Genomic DNA, 23462 nt, shown 5'->3' with positions numbered 1-23462 from the left:
CATTTTTTTAAAAGACAAGTTCCAGTAAGGTTGAATTTAATAAACTGCGGCTGGTCATGCAAGGAAGACTTCTCGAAATAACAATGTCTTCAGGAGGCGCTGGAAGGAACTTCACGTTGGTGCCTGCCTGATCTCTAAAGGCAGGGAATTCCACAGGAAGCGGGCCACCACACTGAAGGCTCTTTTCCTGGTGGACTCCAACTGGGCCACAGGCCCATGTGGAACCACCAGGAACATGCCCTCTGATGACTTCATTGACGGGGCAGGTTGGTAAAGAAGGAAGCGCTCTCTCAGATATCCTGGTCCCAAGTTGTTTAGGGCTTTGTACACTAGTACCAAAACCTTAAACCTGGCCTGGTAGTGAATAGGCAGCCTGTGCAGTTCCCTCAGCAAAGGAGTTGCACGTTGAAAAGTGGCAGCTCCCAACAACAGCTGAGCTGCTGCGTTCTGCATTAGCTCCAGCTTCTGGACTTAAATTGTACCCCCATGTGGAGGGGCAAAACCTCCTCCTTTCCCTGCTGGTCATTGTGCTCTTGGTAGATTCCCCCACCTCCGTCCCCCCCTTGCTACTTGGGAGCACAAGAGCACAAGCCACCTAGGTTAGGATAGCCACATATAAAATAAACCAGTAGACTGGTGATGTGTTAACCTTTGCTTGGCTGGTGCAGCTCCTCGTACACTTGGAGAGCCCTCTGTATTGCCCAAATGTCCTCTGTCCTGCTGTCAAAGGTGTAAGACCCCACCTCCCTTTGGTCAGCACCAGAACAGGGCATGTCCCCACCCACCACTTCTTTTTTTGGGCTAGCATTTTCCACTTCTGTGGATCCACAGTTTTTAGATGAGATCATTACAACCACCTTTTAGGCTAGGGCTAGACATGCCTTCCAGACATTTTAGGAATTGAAAATAAAACTGCCAGGATCATACTCCCCTTATACAAATCTATGGTGTGACCACATTTAGAATACTATGTACAGTTCTGGTAACTGCACTTAAAAAAGGATATTGTAGAGTTGGAAAAAGTGGAGAAAAGAGCAATTAAAATGATCAAGGGGCTGGAGCACCTCCCCTACGAGGAAGGGTTACAGCATCTTGGATTGTTTTACTTGAAAAAGAGGCGAGTAAGGGGAGACATGATAGAGGTGTACAAAATTATTCATGGTGTGGAGAAAGTGGCTAGGGGGACATTTTTCTTCCTTTCTCATAATACTAGAACCTGGCTTCATCCCTTGAAGTTGATTGGTGAGAGATCCAGGACAGACGAAAGGAAGCACTTCTTCACACAACACATAGTTAAAACTATGAAATTCACTTCCACAGGATGTAGTGATGGCCACCAATTTGGATGGCTTTACAAGGGGATTGGACAAATTCCTGGAGGAAAAGGCTATCAATGGTTGCTGGTCCTGATAGCTCTGTGCTACCTCCAGGATCAGAGGCAGTATGTGTATGTTCCCCAGTTGCTGGGGAACATGGGCAGGAGGGCGCTGTTCCATTCGTGTCCGGGTTGTGGGTTTCCCATGGGCAACTGGTTGGCCACTGTGGGAACAGAATGCTGGACCAGATGGACCCGTGGTCTAATCCAGCATGACTCTTACATTGTCGTGTTTAGAGTGCAATCCCATCAGCCCCAGCCAAGATGGGCAATGATTGGGGATAATGGGAGTTGTAGTCAAAACATTTGGAGGGTGCTAGGTTGCCTCCCCCTGGTTTAAAGAATCTAATATCCTACCCATTGGAAGTAAAACAGATGCACATCCAAAATGGCCCTGGTGTTGCAGAACAGAACGTTTTAGATAAGGGTCTGTAAAAGGGAAACCCGGCACAGCACCAAGAAGACACCTTGTGAGTGCTTCCATAAGAGGACTCATGATACTGCATCAAACACACATGAAGCTGCTTCATCCTCATTCAGACCTTTGGCCTATCTGGGCCAGTGCTGTGCATTCTTTCCCAGTGCTTGCTACATGCATCCCTTTAACTGGAGGTGCTGTGAACGTGCATACTGGGAACATGGCTGATATTGGTTTATCTGGCCCAGTGTGCTCTACACCAGCCTTGTCCAACATGCAGCCCTCCAGATGTTTTCGGCTTCAACTCCCATTGGCCTCTGTCAGCATTGTCCGTGAGCAGAAATGCTGGGAGTGGTAGTCCAGAACTTCTGGAGAGCACCAGTGTGGAGAAGGCTGCTCTGCAGTAACTGATGGAGGGTCCCCAGGATTTCAGGCAGGGTTCTTTCCCAGCCCTAGCTGGAGATGCTAGAGACTGAACCCAGGACCTTCCGCACGCAAAGTGAGTTCCCTGCGACCAAGCCATGTCCCCTTGCCACCACAACTCCAACAGCAAGGGAAAGTGCATGATACTACAGTACAGCAAGATCAAGGCTGACAGCGGAGCATTTTGATTATGACGATATGCACACACATCCCTTCAGCAGCCGTTTATTTATTTCACTTAGCCCCCCCACACTTTCTGCACAGCGCTAGGAGCAGCTTACATGTGGTCTCCCGTCCAGGCAGCTTTTAGTGTCAGACCTGTTTGCGTCAATGGTAGACCTTCAAAACAGTCTCTGGGTTCTAGCGTGTTAATTGCACAGCACTGATATTCCAGCCTCCAGAAGGTGGAGCTTTTGCTTTACTTAGTTCTGCTGCTTGAAATGTTCCGCTTAATAGAATTGTAAAGGAACTACAACCCTCATGGGATCCTGTAAAATGGCAGAGAAACGGGGAGGGGGCAGTTTGCAGCAGCTCAGGTGTGCTCTGTGGTTAATCTTGCAAATGGCTTTGATGCTGCGGTCATTAGTGACACGTATTTGTACCTCTTGGAGACTTGCTTGGGTACATGGCAAATCTGAACTTCAAAAAAATGAATTATTAGGCACCTTTGCAGAGAAATCATTTATTGGGGATTTCCCCCCCTGAAATAACCAGTGTTCCTGGCTTTATGGTTTGGACATTTATTTGCCATTATCTTCATGGGGCCCTGTCAGGCCATGTAGGCTCCACTGCCATTTCCTGATTTATTCATTTTTATACTCTGTCAGTTGGCCAAGCCATTCAGAAACAGTGTTTTTCTTTGCATGCTGACCTTCGTCTTTTTGTTTTGTTCTTGCATTTCACATGGTATAAATTTATTATTAGGCAGAAATAGCGAATTTCCAGGAAAGGAGCCACTAATTGAGTGGGGTGTAACTTCGTGCAAGAATGCAGCCCTTTCTGTCACCACTGATGACCTTTGCAGGGTACGCACTTAGATTTATGTTTGTTTGGTTCACCTGCTCGCTGGTTGAATTATGTATGTATGTATGTATGTATGTATGTATGTAATTATATGTATCCTGCCAGATGTATTCAGGCTCTTATGGTGGCATATACTGTGTGTGTGTGTGTGTGTGTGTGTGTGTATAAAAACACAATACAATAAAACAATTATAATGAAATGTTAAAAGAAAGATTCAGGACAGATAAAAAGAAGGACTTCTTCACACAGTGCATAGTCAAACTGTGGAATTCGCTACCACAAGATGTAGTAATGGCAACCAATTTGGATGGCTTTAAAAGGAGATTTCGACAAATTCCCAGAGGAGAAAGCTATCAATGGCTACTGGTCCTGATGGCTCTATGCTACCTCCAGGATCAGAGGCAGTGAGCCTATGTACACCGGTTGCTGGGGAACATGGGTGGGAGGGTACTGTTGCACTCAAGTCCTGCTTGTGGGTTTCTTGTGGGCAGCTGGTTGGCCACTGTGTGAACAGAATGCTGAACTAGATGGACCCTTGGTGTGATCCAGCAGGGCTCTTCTTATGTTCTTAAAGTTTCACCTGTTGCAAAACATAAAAACATCAGCTAGCACCCTTAAAATTTAGAGATGTGTGGAGCTGCCTGTTTCACATCCTAGAACAGCCTTTTTTCCCCCAAGCACAGCTTCTTTCCTTCTCATTTGTGTATCAGTTTACAAATGTCTTTTTTTTTAAAGTCCACATGAGAATTCATTACCATTTTTGTACCCAGTTTCCTGTATGGCTGGTGGACTAAATTCTGCATGCTGGATCGTGAACTGCGTAAGCTTAGTGTACAGTTATAATTTAAGCAGGGAGCCTTCGCTTGGCTGGTTATTTGAAACAAATACGTGCAATTCAGGCATCTCTCTCTCATGCCTTTGCCTTTCTGCTCCTCCCCTCTCACCTGAGTTCCATGGGCTTCAGCTAGGGATGTATGGATTTTGTTAAATCCATTCCTTCGGTGTTTCACAGGTTGTCAGGCCTCTTTCATTTCATCATCAGCTCATTCATGGAATTGAATGTTTTTAACCAGAATTTTGTTCTTCTACCAACGCACATTAGCACTAATGTGCTTAATGCATTAGTGCTAATGCTAATTGGCACAAATTCCCCCCAAAGGTGAAAAAAATCTGCAAGTCTGTGGAATCTGCATGACTCGGAAAAAGCCGATTCATAGAAATCTGAATTCATTTGAAACTGCTGTGGATTTCTCCAACATCCCTAGCTTCAGCCTTTCTCTGACAAGCAGTTAAGGCAGGGAGGTAGCAGAAAGGGCTAAACTTGGCTCCTAACTAGGGTGAAGGAACAAGAAAAGATTGAGGGAAGCTCTGGAGAAGGGTCAGGGGAACCCTTCAAAGTAAGTGTTGGGAGGTGTAGGTTTTTACACCCATTACCTATACCTAGCTCTATTTCCCAGTATTCAATTCTGATGTCTGGAGATTCAGAACTGCTACAATAATCTGTCTTTTTCTGGTTCATCATCTGGGAACTAGACATACTTGTGAACTTGTTTCCATGGGGAAACAAATAGAATGGCGGACTGCCACTAGTGCTGCCATTTTGGGAGGCTGGGAAATTTTTAGTCTGGAAAGCAGGAAGCACAAATAGTTTGAGGATTGACAGTACGCTGAGAGAGAGAGAGAGAGAGAGAGAGAGAGAGAGAGAGGAAATTCTGATGATTATTGTGGAAATGCAGATTTTTGTGTGTGATGAAGGGCAATATAAAAGTGTTTTAAATACAGCAATAATAGCTACAGATGAAGTACAGTTCTAATTTCCATATGTTACTTTTACAGGGGCAGTCAGAGGAGCCGGACCACACCGCATCTTCCTCTCCAGATGTCTCAGAGGGCTTTTTAACTCCTGACACAGAGTTCTTTTCCTGCTCTCCAGGACTTCATGAGCATTCAGAAGTAGAGGTGAGAGGAGGAAAGACATAGTATGAGAACATGGGGTGTTGCTTGCAATGGCCTGGATGCTGTGGTACTCCCTTTTGCTTTGAGTATACCAGAGGTGGAAACCCAGTTTTGGTGTTCAGAATGTAATACATTGATGGGAAGCCTCATGTTCAAAGGTTAGAGTCAAGGAAAAGGCTATTTGGAAAGGAATAACAAAGCGAGCTGGTTGGTTTTGATGGTTTCTGGTCATATAAACTCCGTGATTGTGAACACATGCTTGACATACAGAAGGTCTCTGGTTCAATCCCCAGGAACTCAGGTAGCAAGTCTAGAAAGATGCCCCTCTCTGTGCTAGAGATCTGGGGGAGCCACTCCCACTTTGAGAAAATAATATTGGGCTAGATGAAATGAAAAGGCACTTCCTTCCATTCCAATCTGGGCCTCTTTCAATGATTTCTGTGGGCTTCTCTCTTTAATATGCACTTGGTAGGGACACAGGCTTCTGTTTTCAGTTTGCCTTCAAGAACCCAAGTCTTTCCATCTCTTAGATCTCAACTGCTGAAGGTGGAGGAGGAGGAGGAGAACGAGACTTGAGAATGTCCCAAGAAATCTGTGGGCAGAAAGAACATCCCATAGAGACAGGTCAGCGCAAGTCATTTTTTTAGTCCTTTTAATATTGGCCCATCCTGACCAATATTTATTACCTCGCATAATGCTTGCTCGTCATTGCCATGATTCCTGGGAGTGCAGTACATCTGTGGGTCCCCCACCCCCAATACAGGATCCCAGAAGTTTACCTTCCATTCCCTATCTCTTTTTGCCCTACTTCTTTTCATCCCAGAGAGAAGTAGCAGTAGTATACTTCAGAGACACACAAAGAGATCTTAAGGTCCTGCAAAGATAGCACAAAGCCCTCTGCCTCCTTGTTAGTTTCTTTTTAAAGAGGGCAACAGGAATCTAAAAGGTTTCCCATTCAGGTAGATGAGTTAGGATCAGGGCCCGTATTATTTTGACTTGTCAATCACAGGGGAGCTCGTTTTCCTACAAGAATCCTGGCCCGCTTTGTCAGAGAAGCAGTGCTTTTCTACCGCTGCTCTGCCAGTAGACGTTTGTTGAGCCACCACTCAGATAACACCTCATGCCTCTGCTAGGCATGACAAAATTGGCACTTTCACTTTGGCCAAAGCCTCCTCTGGGTGGAGGTGGTTGGGGAAATGCAGTACAGCCCCAACCAGAGTTGATTGGGTTCCTGCTATTGAATACTACTGGGCACTGTACGTCCTCCTCAGCCAGAGAGGAAAGAGCATATTGGATTTCCCAGAAAGGTTCCTCCTTCTCAAGCAGAGCAGGACAGTGAGTCAGTCCCAGCCTGGCTGCGGCCTGGATTTGCTCCTCTTGGGACAAGGTTGTCGGAATTCTTTCCTGTTACGTGGTCAGTCTGGTTGGAACCTTGGGGACAGTTCTGTCCTGGCCTCCTCCATTTCCTCTTTATGGCTGTTCTGTGGTGGGCCAAACTAGACCCGATGTCAAATCCGTTACTGCACTTCATGTGTAATTTTAAAAGTCTAAATAGCTGCTGTGGCAGGGGCACAATAGGGACAGGACTGTAGGGAGGGGAAGCTTAGTCTTTTCCCTCCTGCTGCAGTCCTGACAAAAATCGTCCCGCAGTTATGGTGCTATTTGCATTGGTGCTAACAGGAGCTTTCCTCTCCCAGTGCAAATAGCAGCATTGGGAGATCAATTTTTACTGAGATCTTGTTTGTCCGTGCGTGGGGGGGGATGTTTATATTTCCCCTCTCTGCCCACTTGTGTTTCTGATCCTGCTCACCACCCCCATCCCCAAACAGTGGCTATTTATCTTAACACCCCCACCCCGCCAAAGAGCACATTTAATGGAATACCACATATATGCTCCTTCCTTGTTCTCCTCGACCTCTCAGCGGCTTTTGATACCGTTGACCACGGTATCCTCCTGGACCGCCTGGAGGGGTTGGGCATTGGAGACACTGTATTGCGGTGGTTCCGGTCCTTCCTCTCCGGCAGGTACCAGAGGGTAGCACTGGGAGAGGAGGTTTCGGACCTGTGGCCACTTACTTGTGGGGTGCCACAGGGTTCCATCCTCTCCCCGATGCTATTTAACATCTATGTGAAGCCACTGGGGGCTATCATCAGGAGGTTTGGGGTGCAGTGTCATCAATATGCGGATGACACACAGCTCTACCTCTCATTCAAATCTTCACCAAGGTTGGCCGTAGAATCCCTGTCCAAATGTCTGGAGACGGTGAGTGGCTGGATGGGGAGGAATAAGCTGAAGCTCAACCCTGACAAGACCGAGGTACTTTTGGTGGGAGACAAGAGGAGTCTGGGGGATGTTGACCTGGTGTTGAATGGGGTACGGCTACCCTTGAAAGACCAGGTCCGCAGCCTGGGGGTCATTTTGGACTCCCAGCTGTCCATGGAGGCTCAGGTGTCAGCTGTGAGCCGGACAGCGCTGTATCAACTCCATCTGATACGGCGGCTGCGCCCCTTCCTTCCCGACCATCTGCTCCCATCGGTAGTACATGCCCTTAGACTACTGTAATGCGCTCTACGTGGGGTTACCCTTGAAGACGGTTCGGAAACTGCAGCTGGTACAGAACGCGGCGGCTCGCCTGATTAAAGGCAGCCGCCGGCGAGATCACATCACTCCAGTGCTGAAGGAGTTGCACTGGTTACCAGTTGTTTTCCGGGCCAAATTCAAGGTGTTGGTTTTGACCTTTAAAACCCTATATGGTTCTGGCCCAGCCTATCTTAAGGAGCGCCTCCAGCAACACCAGACAGGCCGCTTAACAAGATCAGCCTTGGATGGCCTTCTCTCTGTCCCATCAGCCAGGACAGCTAGACTGGTGGGGACGAGGGAGAGGGCCTTCTCTGTGGTGGCCCCCACTCTGTGGAACTCCCTCCCTAGGGAACTCTGTCATGCCCCCTCTTTAATGAGCTTCCGTCGTGCATTAAAAACGTGGTTGTTCAGGCAGGCATTTGGGGTGGGTTAGGGTATTTAAAAAAAAAAAATTATGGTAAAATTTTATTGTTTTAAATTGTTTTATGGTGGGTTGTACATCGCCCAGAGTGGCTGGGTGACCAGTCAGATGGGCGATTAATAAATTTAATAAATAAATAAAATAAAAATAAATATTGTCACATCTAATTTGACCGGTGTCTCTACCAGGTGCATTTTGAAGTTTACACACATGTTGTATTTGGGGCACATTTCCTCAGCTGTGATGCTTCCATATCTAGGGGTGGGAGGAGTAGTTCTTCTAGCAGAGGCTTTGAAGTCTCTGCAAGTCCTACCTCCACTTCTGGACGGCCTGCTTCTTCCAAGCAGAAGGAACCTTCGTGTAAGTCCAGGGCCCCTTTCTAACATCACCGCTGCCGAAGTACAATTCCTAGGATCCTTTGAAGGATGCTATGACGGTTAAACTGATATCAAACAGATATGTTTGTAGTGGAGATGCACCCTCTTTATCCCTCCACACTACAAACTTACATATCTGCCCGTGTGGTTGTCTGTAAAGCCTCAGAGGGCAAGAATCCCATTTAACATTCCCCACACACAGGTGCTTATCAGAGCACGTCTGTTAGAGGCACTTGGATCGTGCACGCGCTGAGAAGCACAGGCAGTGCGGGGAGAAGCAGTCTCCTGTATTTTGGTGGGCACAGCTTCGTACCCCTGTAGTGCTGTGGCTTGAAAACCTTATTATCGCTATCGGCATCCGTGACAAGCTGTTGCTGATTCAGCAACTCTGTGCGTTTGACTACGGAGCCGGCTGGAGACTAAATTAGATTTTCACACGTCATCTCCCGATCTCCATCTTCTGCCTCAGAGTAGGAAAAGGTGGGTCTCATACATCTGCTCCGACACTGGGTTAGTATTCAGTAAAGATTTGTAAATACTTCAGCAGCCGTTGGGAACTCCTGAATATGTTAATTAAAAGCAGAAAGAAAAGAAGTCCTCTTTAAAAACACATTTATCTTTGCAAGCTGCTGAAAGCAACAGTTGCTGGTACTAAAAGTCTTTAAAAATTCATAGTTGCCTGTTCAGTAAGTTATGTCAGCCTTCCCCAACCTGGTGCCCTGAAGATGTGTTGGGCTATAATCTTCATCATACCCAGCACTCAGTGGGTATACTGGCCAGGGATGATGGGAGTTGTAGTCCCATACATATGGAGGGCACCAGGCTGTGGGAGGCTGAGTTATGTCATTTTTTTCATTAAATAAAAGAAAACCTCAATAACCTCAATAAACATGTCACTATTTGTATTCAGGAGGAAAACGATTTACCTGCAGTGTGGAGACAAAACATCTCCACAAGGATGTGCCAGGAGGGGATCTGTTTACACCTGCAGCCAGGTAGAAAACTTCCTCCCATCGTCCTGCTATTTCAGATGTAAATTAGGCTTTTTCTGTTAATAATCCCACCGAACTAATCCCAAATAAGCTGCGAGATGTGTGTGTGTGTGTGTGTGTGTTTTAACCTTGCAATCCTTTTTATAAGCCTGGCCAAACTTAGCTTTACGCTGTGGTTGCCATTTCTCGGTTTTTAATGAAGGAGTGGCAATTAAACCAGGGGAAAGAAAATGCTGAGCATAATAATTGCACATACCTCACTGGATCGTGGTCCCCCCCCATCATTTTTCTGTGGAGTTCCAAATATCTCGGTTCTGCAGGTGAACTTGGCATACTTTATCAAGGGCCAGCTCTTACACACTTCGGTTGTGTGTGTAGTGAAGGTTTGGAAGCTTTTACGAGCTGCACAACTCCATATTCAAGCCCTCATCAGATATGAATTTGCAGAAATTCGGGAAATTGGGAAAAATCTGATTCTGTCAATGAATGGACAGTGGAATGAAAGGCACCAGACAGTCCCCAAAATGCAGATGGAACAGATTTTACAAAATCCAAACATCCCTAGTTCTGGGATCCAGGGTGGGGGGAGATAGCTGTCAGTCCAGTGGGCCTGAGGTAGGGGGACAGTCGAAAGGGGCAGAGGGTGAGTTCCAAAGCAGGCAAAGATAAGAATGGACAGAGGCAGGTGTGTGACAGGGTTTGGCAGGAGCCAAGGTACAGAGCAGCGAACTAGGATTAGAGGAGCCAGAGGCAGGTACATAGTGAACAGGTAGGCAGAGGTAAAGATTCAAGGGAGCAGGAACTTGGCAGAGTCATTACACTGGAAGGAAGCTGCCCAGACTGAAGAGCAAGGTTTGAGGCCTGGGCTTTATAGGGCCTGGTGTGCCAGGATTGGCCCTTGGGGTCAGCTGATAGAATGTTCAGACAGGCTAGTACTGCAGCCTAGATGGCGACCTCTGAGCCAGGGAACTCCTTCCGCCAGGCTTTCAGTTAGACCAGAGCACTTGGCTGCACTGGAGGAAGGTGCTGAAGCCTGAATGCTCAGTTCTAGACCAGCTTAGCCCATCCTGGTGCCTTACATCATATTAAAGTCCCTGGCCTGCTCTTTCACAGTGGTTAAGATTGACAAAACTCACAATGCCCTGAATCTGGGGAAGACCACAGTGAATTTGCTCATCCTGGGCGAAAGGAATTAGAAACTGCCATCGTTCTGCAGCCTTTAACGATAGTGAGTTAATGGACCATCAGTCTGGCTCAGAATACTGCAGCTCCTTCTTTCATACATTGCTTTGCTTCTTGGGTTGGGAAGGAAAGACATACAGAGTGAAACAAGGTGGGGCTCCTCTTTTTTATGAGCTTTTTAGTTTACCCTGCAGATCCACTCTGGAGTTCCTGTTGCTTCCTTTGCAGTATACATCCGAAAGCTTGTTTTATAGCTTTTAAAGCAAATCAGTTTACACCAGCCGCTTATTTATTTGTTCTTTCTCTCTAGCACTGGAACAACGCACGGTGTGAGACTTTTTGAGGCTCAGGGAGAGCTCAGAGAGAAAGATGTGTAAGGACCCCTTTTGCTGCTTCAGAGGGAATGCATAGCAAGATTGTTGCTCACCGCTCATTGTTCCTGTCAAGCAGGAGGGAAGTTGAAGGGCTTCATGTTGTTGTGGCCACATTGCATAGGGATGTTGGGACTTGTAGCCTGACACAGCTGGAGGACAGCAAGTTGGGGAAGGCGGATTAGAGGCGCAGAACAGAGTGGAGGAGAGAGATCATTTCATTGTGATAAGCAGAGCAGATCACAAGATGAAACCAGCCCAGCTCCAACTTGTTGATTGTAAGGTGATGAGTTATTTAAGCAGACATAGGAGGTTGTCTGGGTGATGTTCTCACACCAAGTTTCAGCGGTAGAGGATTATTGATCTCTCAGTCTGTTGGGGAGGTGATACCGACAGAAATAAATACAACTTTTGCTGTAGGGCCCACAATATGCAATCACATCTTGGGGCCAAACATATAATTTGGCCCTTAGCATGCTCCTAAGACAACTAAATAAACAACAGTAGCAAAAAGAGTTCCTCGGGGGAAAGGGGAACTCTTGGCTCAGATTGAGAGCTGTTTTTGAAATTCTACAAAATACATTTTCTCTCTTGAAAATAGATGTGGATTTGCTGTTCCAGCCCTCTTCCATCACTCTCCGTCTCACGTTCCTTCTCCCTCCTCCATCCACCTGCAGTGTAAGGGTCAAGGGAGAAAAAGAAGAAGAAGATTATATTTGAGCAGGCCAGGCAGCACCTCTGGCAGGGCCAAATTCTGGCTCAGGACTTGGCAGAAGTGGATCCTGATATTCCCAGCTTGACGTGTTCTGCTTGGCAAAAGGAAGTACCAAGGGTGGAAGCTTTCTTACAACTTGTCTTTGTTTTGTTTAGATCATTTACAGATATTCAGGACTTGTCCAGTATTTCTTGCGAGGACTCCTGTAAGCGAACAGTTCATAAAAGTCCCAGAAGCACTCACTCACCAGCTAATGCCAGCACCCCACGCAGCCCAGGTGAGAAAGGAAGGAGGTAGATCAACTTGGGCAGTAATCCCCAAACCCTGTGCCAAGGAAGGGAATTGCCCATAGGCTGCAAGAAACAACATTAATTCAATAATCAACTGCTCCTGTGAGCCCAAGCATCTGATCACATGGGGGACTCCCCTCTGCATCTCTGTATGATTAACTGCTCTGGCCAATCAGCCTGTACAAGTTGTGCTTGTATTTCTGTCGCCTCTTTGCATCAGATGCACGTGGGGGTATCTCTACACCAGCCTAAAATCCTGCATTTAAAATGGGGCTTTCTGCTTCTGTTTTAAATGCAGGATCACAGTGACTCCCTTTTTCACCCGCTTCCTTTTCCCCGTCCCCTTTCCCCCTCCTTCTCCCCGTATCTGAGTCTTCCATTATCTTTCATTGATCTTGCTCCTCTTCTTGCTGCTTTTCCTCTTTTCACTGGGGGCAGGGGGCTGAGGCTCAAGCGGAACACAACGGGGTAATTTGATAGCTCATTATCTGCGACCTATTTAAAAATGGAACAAAGGGCATTTAGTGCAGGAGACGTCTTGAAGGTTCACGGCATCATGTAAAGAGCCCGCAAATGTCCATGAAGGAGCAGTCTCAATCGCAGGATAAAAGCTCCATGTGACGAAACCCTGGATCATTCAGTGGCTTCTGATACTGAGATGCAGCAGAATTAACCTGCTTTCTGAGGGGGACTGCTAGTTTTGATCCTGCATGAGTCACTGTTCTGGGCTTCTTCCCTTCCAGACAGGACTGATGCCCAGAATAAAGACTCCTGCAGAAACAGAGACTGGGCTTCTTCGGGTGCAGGTAATTCTAAAGTTTAAATTTTTTGGTGGGATGTTAACAGCAGAGTTGGCCTCTACATTGTATTCAGGAAGCAAAAATGTCCCTTGGCTATCAGGAGTTCGGGAAGTACTGGGGGCACCAGTGCCATTAGGATGCATTTGTTTTGCATGTTTGGTTGGTTCAAATGTTGGCTAGATGGAGTATAGAGCTGCAAGGAACTCGAGGGGCTTCTGACTTGGGGCTTGGTATGATTAGACATTTATATTGTTTTTGACATGTTTCAGAGCCTTTACAGGATGGATGGGGATCTGACCTTCCAGGTGTTTGCTGGACTTCAGCTTCCATCATCCCTGACCATCGGCCATTCTGGCTGTGGCTAATGGAAGTTGGAGGCCAACAACTTCTAGAGGGCCACAGGTTCCCCACACCTGCATGACAGGATCTGTTTTGGGAGCTCAGGAAGTGCACAGCATCGGTAAGCATGTATGCTTTCTAACAAAACTAGGATGGTTACAGAAGGGCCGGGGCTCAGTGATAAGAGCACAAGCTTTGCATGTAGAAAGTCCCAGGTTCAGTCCATGTCCTCTCCAGTGCAATAGGTCAAGTAGTGGGTGATAGGAAAGAGTCCAGACAGCTACTGCCAGTCACAGTAGAGTGGACAATACTGCACTAGGTAGAGACATAGTCTGACCTGGTGTAAGACAGCTTCCTATCAGCAGCAAGCAGCTGATTGGCTGCTGTGCCCCACGGGGGCTTGGCAGGCAAAGGTGTCCCGATCCCCTTTGCTGCCATTGGCTTAGTTGCTGTGATGTTACAGAAGGGCACAGCACCATTGGTCCAAATTGGTTATGTCATCAGTACTTAGGTGAAAAAAACCTATGTTTTTTCGTGGATAACAACTCCCTATCTGCTCACCTGGAGGCACTCTCTACCGGCCATAAGCGAATAGAAAAGTGGCTGTTTAGAAGCCTACTGAAATAAAGGTATCCCCTTAGTGTGAACCCTGCCTAGGTTCTCCTGACCCTTTGTCCCTGGGGTTCTTATTTCACAGTAGGATTCCCTCCTCACCCCGTTTTGCCGCTGTATCTTTTCAGCAGCAGCAGTGCCAATGTTTTCTTCAGCCGCCACGAAATACAGGGATTGCTGCAAGATGACACTAGATATGACATGTTGGGATAGCCAGGAGGCCTCCTTGGCGGGACGCAGTGCCTTCACCACAGCCTGTGCAAGAGGGAAGATCACAGAAGTACCCTCTGCCCCCCAGCAGTCAGCAGCGGGAATTTCTGAACGTGTGAGTTGAATCAGGCTTGGGGCAGGCCGTGTAGGCTTTTTGGCGAGAAAGAAACAACACAAGAGATAAGGGATTATGCAAAGAGAAGACTCCAGCAGTCCCTTGTGTTCTTGGTTTATGGAATTGGTGCAGCAGACCTATGTACTTATTACATTTACATCCCTCTTAAAGGAGTTCAAGGTGACCTTCATGGTTCTCTCCCCTCGGTCACTTCTCATTTTATTTTCACAACAACCCTGTGAGGTAGGTTAGGCTAAGGGAAGGGGACTGGCCCAAGGGCACCCAGTGAGCTTCAGTGGCTGAGCAGGGATTTGAACCTGGGTCTCCCCAGCCCTACTCTGGCAGTTTAACTACTACACCAGCCTTCACCTGCCTCTTGCTCTCCAGATGTGTTGGACTGTAGCTCCTGTCACCCCAGGGATGATGGGAGTTGTAATCCAACATCTGGAGGGCCACAGGTGGGGGAAGGCTGTACTACCTGGAGGCCCCTCACCTCATTAATGGCCTTCCAGAAGCTGGTGAAGAGCCTTTTTAGGAAAACATTTGGTGTGCATTTTTAATGTTCTGTTTTAATTGGACTTTATTTTTTGAATATTTGAAACACTTTACTGTCTGTTGTATGATGATTTTCTGCTGCTGTTCTTGTGTTTTATGTTACATTTTCAGTTGGAAGGATGTTTCTTCTTCATGGTTCTTCATTCATCACACATACATGGGTACGGAGCCTGCTCAGAGCATTCCATGGAACTTTCTGGAACAGAGAGGTTTAGGCTGTGCACTGATTACATCATGGTGCAAAAATGGAATTCTGACGTGATGATGCCGTCACTGTGTCAAGATTCCTTTTTGTGCTGTGATTTCGTTGATGGGGGCATGCTTAGTGCGCACTGATAAAACTGTAAGGACAAGAGAGAGACAGATGCGGATGGAAAACCAGCAAGCTGTGCATGTGTTGATTCAGAAATGCTTTTTAGAAATTCTCCAAGCTATACAGAAAGGCAGGCTGGCAGAGCACACCTATGGTGGGACAGTGGTGGAACAGAATTGGGGGAACCATTCATTCCCAGTGGTGGGTCCTTTGCTCATCTTGGGGACCCCAGAAAACGTCTGAACATGTCAGCCTCAGGAGCTGGCCCTGCCTTAGAATTGGGAGCTTGTAGCACAGCTCTCTAGCCTTTCTCCTATGACAGGAGAACATCCTGGATTTGAGAGGATGCCAGGGTGGGCTTTAATGCATTGAGAGAACCAACACAACAAAAAGGGATTTAATTTGCCCATTTTGCAACAAGTAATTGTCTCGAGGTGACGTTATCAGTTCTGCGGTGTCAAACAGCCCTTGCTTTGTTCGTGCGGTGCATTTCCAAGGCAACCCTAGCCGGCTGCCTTGATCTTCCTCCTGTAGATGTAGCTCTTCCTCTGCATTATTTTTTACTACCATTCAAGGGAATTCTAAGGAACTGTCACCTTCTTTGTACCTCTCCTGTTGTCATTCAGTGGCAGGGCTGCTGCTGCTTCACGAAAATTAGAGGTCATTGAGCCAAGCACCAGCAAGCACCCAAACCATCTTCAGGTCACTTCCTCCTCCTCTGATTGGCAAGGCAGCCTGTTAGTGCTTATTAAACTCATTAGGGACTGCAGTTTCATCTTGGCTGCAGTTGCCATTCAGTGTACTCCAGCCGAAGGAGACAGGGCTGTTAAAACATGAAGGATAAATGGGTAAAGAGAGTTTTCCCTTTAATCACCTCTTCCCTACCAGAAAAGGGGCAAACACCTTTGCATCAGGCAAGTAAGCAGGCATGTGCCCTGGACAAAACATGATCACCTTGCCTCAAACCAGAATCACATATCAGTCACAATGATGCAAAAAGTACTTTCTCCTCCAGTGATTCAGTGGAGGGAATCAAATCCTTCCTCTAACTTGGGGAGGGGCTGTAGCTCAAGAGGCAGAGCCCCTGCTTTGCATGCAGAAGGTCTTAGGTTCAATTCCGGTCATCTCCAGGTAGGGCTGGGGAAGACTCCAATCTCAAACCCTGGAGAGCTGTCACCAGTCGGTATAGAGTAGGCAAATACTGAATTAGTTGGACCAATGGTCTGTCTGACTCAGGTTCGGTGCAAATAAAGAAGGTTCCCTTCGGCACCTTCGAGAATACAAAGGGCCAAAGGGAGATACACTACAAAATGCATTGCGTTGTGAGCTGATGGAATGTGTCCTGCTTGTGCAGAAGCTTCCTTGTGGGGATGAGCTCAGGGCTTACAGCGGTGATCTCCTTTCATCCTCTGTATCAGCCTTGCTTGGTCTTCCCATCTCCCCCACCCAACATGTGGCTAGGGATGTCAGAGAATTCCGCCACTGATCTCGGTGAGGCCGAATGCCAGTGCATTCGGCCCCCTGAAATCCGTGGCAGAACGAAGCCCCTGCCCCACCCCCCACGAAAGGCGTGCGAAACGGAGCACTTACCTGCTGCCGTCCGTGCTGACTTGCGAATGGTGGCCGTGTCTGCGGCCACCCTTTGCTTCCTCATCGTAGCTGTGATAGGCTACGTAAATAATTAATCACGCCATTTGCGTCCCTGCGGAGGCCATGATAGGCTACGTAAGTATTTACATAGCCTATCACAGCAAGCAAAAAAAAAAAGGGCGCCATTTGTGTTCCTTTTTTTTTTTGCCGCAATAGCCTACGTAAATATTTAGCCGCCATTTGCGTCCGCTGTTGTTGTTTTTTTTGCTTGCCGTGATAGCCTACGTAAATATTTACAACGCCTATCACGGCAAAATACAGGGACGCAAATGGCGGCGGCTACGGCAGCCGCTATTTGCGTCCCTGCAGGCTGCCCAGTGGCCGGATGTCCGGCTGCGGGCGGCCCTGGCCGGCAGCTCTGCGGAAGTTCCGCGGAGCGGAGCTGGTCGGACAGAATTTTGGGGGGAGGGACGGAGTGCCTCCCCCCTACCGCGAATGTCACCCTTCAAAAAGGTAAGTGACTTTCGCACATCCCTACATGTGGCTGATCTGTGTTTGGGATCTAGCACGCCTCCAACTCAGCCATTTAGACTGGATTCCCCCTTGGAGGTCCTTTTTAGTACACTAATCTGCTGGACGATGGCCAAATCCAGCCTTGTATGTAAGCACTAGTGACAGACAAGAAAGAATTACATGCAGGTGAGTGAGGGACGGAGTGCACTGCCTCTTCCTTTGTGCCTAACGGGCTACTGCAGGAGGAACGGCGCTCTCTGCCCCTCTTCTGGCAGCCCCCAGCAGGCAAGTAAACAAACTGTGGATGTATTTACGAAGTTCGATCAATTAGTCTTATTTCCAGTCTGTAGCTAAAGATCTAATTCTTCAGGTGTCTTCCTCTGACCCAGCCAACATCCTGATTGAGGAAAAGGTAATGGGGCCTTTTTGCATGTCTTCCAATTTTAACGTTGAGCATTTTATGCTTTTCAGGCTGCCTTTTCGGAACCTGGTGCTCAGTTTCCCTTTAGAAGGAGCCAGAAGGACTCGGGGAAGACGTTGCCTTTTTCTCAGCAGAACGAACTCCAGGAAGGTATAGCAAGCAGTGTACAGCTTGGGTGTGTTCATGTGTCTTCAGTGGAATGACGGAACAATCCAGCCTTGGGTCACTAGATAGTGCTGGACTACAACTCCCTCCATTTCTGACCATCAGGCATGCTGGCTGGGGATGATGGGAGTTGCAGTCCAGCAGCATCTGTGGACCCAAGGTTGGGAAAGGCTGGCCGTAATCCAGTGGATATTGACCTGGCCTTGGAGGCCTGGGTCCCTGGTCTCCTTATTGAAACTACGCTTCCTGCACCTTTGGCAAACCAGCGTTTCTCCACAACTTGTGTTCATGGGCAGACTTTGATGAAAAAGCCAATCGGAGCCGGGCGAGGGAACATCTGTCTCATAAATGGACTGATTAAGATGTCTGATGGGGAACCCTGAGAAGCTTGAAAAGCAATCTAGCTGAAATGAGCCAACCTTTACTCCCTAGTGTGACGAGACAGTCGGTATGTGGCCAACAGGAGGAGAAACACATGCCAGAATTGACTGCTGTGCCAGCTCTTGAAATGGAGTTTGGGGAGCTTTTTAAAATGGATACTGAAAATATCAGGCAGGCCGGTAGAAGTCAATTCCTTCATCTTGACCTCGCGGGATCGTTGCCAGTGTCATGTGACAGATGTTTGGTCTTGATACAGATGGGTTCTGAATGCTGGCGAGGTGCCAAATTGTGTGATGGCTTGCTACTATATAAAAACCAGTGGGACCTGCAACAAAATTTTGCAGTGTATCCTTGCTTCCTTGCAGGAGTGCTTCTGTTCAGGATTCCTGCCTGTCAGCGTGCTGTGCCTTTCTCCACCCCCACTTCCTGGTTTTTCCTTTTTCTTTTCCAAATTATGCTCCTCAGTGTTCTGTTGCTCCTGAGCTTTAATAGATTTATATACCACTGAACATATTTAAAAAGATCTCTAAGTGGTTCACAAGAAAATCCCAAGTACATCAAAATATATTACATTATTCATTAAAATACAATAGAAATACATAAAAATAGCTAAAACCTTATTAAATGCTGTCTTGCAGTTTTATTCTAGTTTTTTAAATTTGTACATCTTTGTGACATATTTTATCAACAGGGATATATTAATACTTTAAATAACAAGAATGATACAGCCATGGTTATGATCCACCTTCTCCCCACCCCCTCCTACATGTGCTGCCCCACGTGCAGGAATTTCCTCTCCCCCTCTCTTCCTCATCAGCAGCCCCCTTGAGCACCCCCCCCCCCTCGGCCCGGATCAGCTCCCTGAATGTTAAAATAAAACGTAACTAAGTTCAAATGAACAGAATAAATGCAAACATATAATAGACATTAAAACCATTCCACTGTTTAAAAAGAGATCACAAAACCATTACTAGAAATTGCCTCAAAAAAGAACAGCTCTAATCCAGCTGTAGCTTCGTGGAAACCAAGTGCTAATGTGTAAGAACTTGGGTGAGGATGACAATTTTGATTCCACATTGGAATGCTCATCCCATTCGTAGGAACGTAGGAGCCTGTCCAGTGCCAGATCAGATCAGTGGTTCATCCAGCTTAGTATTGCTGATCCAACCAGCATTTGCTTTCCAGGATTTCAGACAGGGGTAATTCCTAGCTTTACCTGGAGATGCATGCTGGGGATTGAACCTGGGACGTTCTGCATGTAAAGCAGGGGGTTGTGTCCCTGAGCTGTGTCCTTTTCCCCTATTTGAAGCACTACAATGTGCTATACTGCATCTCGGATGCTTCTCTGGCTTCGTATCTGAGTTATTCCTGCAGTTCCAATCATGTGTACGGAAGCTTGCTTTTAAGAAAAGCTAAGCAACATTTCCCTTTTGATAGAACATGCAGGTTGAAATACGAATGTGGGGGTGGATTGCTGTCGCATTTTGAAACCAGTTGAAGGAATTGTTGACGAGAAGGCTCTGGAATAGCTTTAGCTCCTCAACACTTAGAATTGCTCTGTTTATGCCAGACGTTCCTGAGCAGGCGGATTCAGAAGACCAAGAGCTGGAAGAAATAACGCTGAACAAGTGCAGGGCTGATTGCAGTCTCTGGACCAACGAGACTTTATGTCTAGTAGAAGAAACAGAAAGGTACGAGGCAAGCTACTGAAATGGGGGAAAGAAAAGTGATTAATTTGACTTGGGTTCTCCCCCCAACCCCCAATTCCTTTATCATTTGCAGAATCTGAACACTTCTGCTATGAAAGTTTTACTTTCACCTGCTGAGTATGCCTGGCACTTCATGCACTCCAGCATTATTTAATTAACTCTAGAATCTTGTGTTTTCAAACACCTGTGTGTCGCATTCACAGTTTAGGTAGGAGCATCCTTTAAAAACAGCATTTGAAGCATTTCTGCAGGACTTGGTTGGCTGGTTAAAGTTTATAGGCCCCCAAAGCTGTATACACGCCACCAAAATACAGATAAAACAACAATGTTGAAATCATAACAATCAAAATGTAATAATCTGGAGCATACTGACCCAGCATCAAGGAAGTAGAATGAAGGACACTGAGCCCATTTTTACTGGCCGGAGTAAGGCAGCGACAATGGCAATAAAAAAATTCCATTTGATGCTCTTTGGAAACTCTCTTTTGGGTCTAATAAGCTTGTGTGTCATGGTGGAAGACAATGAGAGAGAAAACAATATTCTCACTCACTCCAGCCCCCAGGCCCACACCTTGCCAGAGCCCTTTGATAATCTTCTCTTCTTTGCAGAGCTCACTCAAGCCTTGATGATGTTTTGGAAGGAGTTCTCCGGCCAATTGCCAACAGCTGCAACCTTCATGAAGAGCTGCTGGACCCCGTCAAGAGGTTAGTGAGGTGGCTGACATCCCATTCATAACTCCAGAAAAGGCTTTTGTGTGGGTGAATAACTGGCTTGCAGGATCGTTCACAATTGGGTGATATTGGACAGGATTCCTGCACCAGCGTATCGATGGTAGATTTAGATGGAAAAGAGCTTTTTCATGGAGAAAAAGGCAAAATAACCAGCAAAAAAATAGGTAGGACTATAACAGCTTATTTTCTTACTGCTTTGCTCATTGGAGGCATAATGCTAGCAGCACCCATTGATGACTAAGATTGGGAGCATTCCACAGGCGCCTTTTCTCCAGTTAGTGTCAACTGTGGGGCAACATGTCTGCACTGGGGCTAACCATGGATAGAGTTATCCAGGGTTTGTAAACCAGGTTCCAAGGCCAGAACTGCACATTACCTTGGTAAACACACATTCCCAAACCTGCATTGCTGGCATGACACTAGTGTAGGGGCAGGCAGATGATCTGTACGGGAGAAACTGTGGATGAGAGGTGGACAGCACCCCTTAGCAAACCCCACTCCTCAGAGATTTCCCCCCAGCTGAGTTTATTTCTGGTTTCAGAGGTTGACTGTGTTGCCATTGGAAAGATTTCCAAGGGAGAATGGAGGTGAGTGGGGGAGGGTCAAGTACTGCTCTTCGGCCCACCAATTATCTACTGCAAAAGTATCCCACTCCCCATTAGTATTGCAATGCAAACACAGGGTTGGCACGTTACTCCCTGCCCCCAAATCATGGTTTCTGTCCCTGGTTGAAAAACCAAGGTTAGCGCTAAATATAGTTCAGCAGCAGCAGTAGTGCAAACAGAACATTCCACCATAGTTAACACGAAACAGGGAACTGAAGGGCCAAATTTGTGCAGGCCAGGTTGTTCATGAGCCCAGGCCATGCACCCAAAATATGGTTAGGAGATTACGCGTTCGTAACCTAAATCCTTTGGTTAGGATTTCCTTCCTGCCAGGAAAATCCTAGAAATCATGTGTGCAGACTGCATCTCATTACCCACACTTTCTCCCAATTACTACTTCCACTTCCGGGTTTCTTAGGTCCTTTCCATACATTATGCAGTGGCAAACCCGAATTTGGTCGAGGAGGCAAAACCCTGGTGTTTCATGTGTCCTCACCAAGAGCTGTCAATATGAAATGCCACAGTGTGGTTTCCCTCACTATTCCTACCCGTGGCTGACCGGAAAATATTATTCTTCCTCCACGGAGTCGAGGAAAGGAGGCTCTCTACATTCTTACCTTTTAGTAAATGATGTGCATGGATCCTTTCTGTCCGTAAGAGCTCATTCTTGCTCCTCAAAGGGAATTTCTCCAGGGGAGTTTCTAAAACCTGGATTTGACACAGACCTCTGTCCTTGAAGGGAGCCAAGCTGTACATACCACAGAAATGCCGAGATGAGGGGAGGAGCGGAAGAAATCTTCGATGAATTTGAACCTTCTACTGAGCATGTCATAGGGTTTTATTTTTTATTCTTTTTAATTTTTTTAGTTTTTTTCCCTCCTTTTTTCTTCTTGCCCTTTTTGTTGCTTTAACTAGCACATTTTTACTTCTTTCTTTTTCTTTCGTTTTAACTCAATTTATGTTTCAATAAATTTATTATTTATTTACTGTTCGTTCGTTGTTTTATTGCTGGGGCCCATGGACACCGCCCTTGGCACCTGGCAGGCAACCTACCTGTCCTGATTTCTTGTCTTTTTTATTTTTTCAATGCACGTTTTTTAAAACTGGAGGTGGAGGAGCGCTGGTAATGCTGCAGAATGAAACTCTGGCCTCCAGTGTCATCTTTGGATCGAATCCCACTAAAGTCCTATTTAGAGTAGACCCATTGAAATGAACGGGACTTAAGTCAGTCATGCCTAACTTAAGTCCCATTCATTTCAGTGGATCTATTCTAAGTAGGACTTTAGTGGGATTCTTCCCTCTATTTCCAAGAATGTCACGTGGGCCCCAGAGGCATCCTTAGGAGATAAAGATGGCACTGCAGCCCAGTGCTTTGTTTTGGAGCATGCCTAGCTGTCCAGAAAAAAGAAACAAATGAGGGGGTGGGGGAAGCATCCTGAGGCGGCTAGAAGTGGTGGGGGGAAGCAAGGCATTTGTGTACTGCCTGGTGTCTGTGTGCACGAGAGCTGCCTGGTTTTAATATGCCTTGTTTCCGGTGCTGCCTTGGCTGGCACGCCATCGGCATGTGTCCCCGTTGTGCCTTATGAAAGGCTAGCCAGAGTCCTGCCAGCCATGGGACTCCTCTTCCATGTATGCCTCCGGTGCAAGGGTACACAGCCCTTTCCGGCCCCGATCCTCCCTTTCTTTAAGAGGGAGGAGACCTGCTGTGTCTTAACACTTTAGTCCATGATGTGCACGTATCCTCCCTTCCTGAAGGGGCCCGCACTTGCTCCTCCAAGGGCTGCCTTCAGGGGAACGTCCAACGGCTGCATTTGACACAGACCTCTCTGTCCCTGAAGGGCGCCGAGCCATCCGCACCATGGAAATATCGAGATGAAGGGAGGAGCGGAAGAGAGCTTCAGCGAATCTGAAGGTTCTGCTGAGAACACTGAAGGTCTTGATCCATAAGAGATGCACCAACCTGTTCTTGTTAATTGTTCTATGTTCTTCTGAGTGTTGAATTTGAAAGTGCCATAAAAAATGCACTGAACAGTGATTGGGGAAATCTGTGTTTACGCAACTGTAGTCCAGTTCACAGTGAAATCTTTTCTTCCTCCGCGGAGCATTAGGGAAGGTCCAAAGAGCTGCACAAGAGCAGCATCCATGGAATCCCAAGTTCTGTCCCTGGAAAAACTTGTAGGGATAATGCAAATTGAGCATCTGTTTTCTGGTGTTGTGGTGGGTTGCTTTTGTTTTCCTGTATATTTGTAACATTAAAGTTACGGTTTTAATGGTGTT

The 23462-nt window shown here is 46.8% G+C and overlaps 1 protein-coding gene across 3 annotated transcripts in view; it reads left to right on the top strand.

Annotated features, from left to right (window-relative positions):
- Positions 1 to 23462, top strand: part of TEX14 (testis expressed 14, intercellular bridge forming factor) — a 50396-nt gene extending 26934 nt beyond the window's left edge. For all 3 annotated transcript variants that reach the window (XM_084822925.1, XM_084822928.1, XM_084822927.1), the window contains exons 18-29: positions 3141 to 3241; positions 5077 to 5199; positions 5727 to 5820; positions 9486 to 9570; positions 11060 to 11122; positions 11991 to 12112; positions 12869 to 12931; positions 14005 to 14201; positions 17644 to 17743; positions 19710 to 19830; positions 20458 to 20553; positions 23024 to 23462. In XM_084822925.1, the coding sequence (XP_084679051.1) occupies positions 3141 to 3241; positions 5077 to 5199; positions 5727 to 5820; positions 9486 to 9570; positions 11060 to 11122; positions 11991 to 12112; positions 12869 to 12931; positions 14005 to 14201; positions 17644 to 17743; positions 19710 to 19830; positions 20458 to 20553; positions 23024 to 23132 (1274 nt within the window). In that variant the 3' untranslated portion in view covers positions 23133 to 23462. The remainder of the gene's footprint in view (positions 1 to 3140; positions 3242 to 5076; positions 5200 to 5726; positions 5821 to 9485; positions 9571 to 11059; positions 11123 to 11990; positions 12113 to 12868; positions 12932 to 14004; positions 14202 to 17643; positions 17744 to 19709; positions 19831 to 20457; positions 20554 to 23023) is intronic.

The sequence above is a fragment of the Heloderma suspectum genome, chromosome 16 (genome assembly GCF_057233095.1).
Source record: "Heloderma suspectum isolate Gila_16-S chromosome 16, 16-S_ref, whole genome shotgun sequence".
In the NCBI taxonomy this organism is placed as follows: Eukaryota; Metazoa; Chordata; class Lepidosauria; order Squamata; family Helodermatidae; genus Heloderma; species Heloderma suspectum.
Note: the sequence above shows the minus strand (reverse complement) of the source record. Positions and strands in the feature narration are given on the sequence as shown.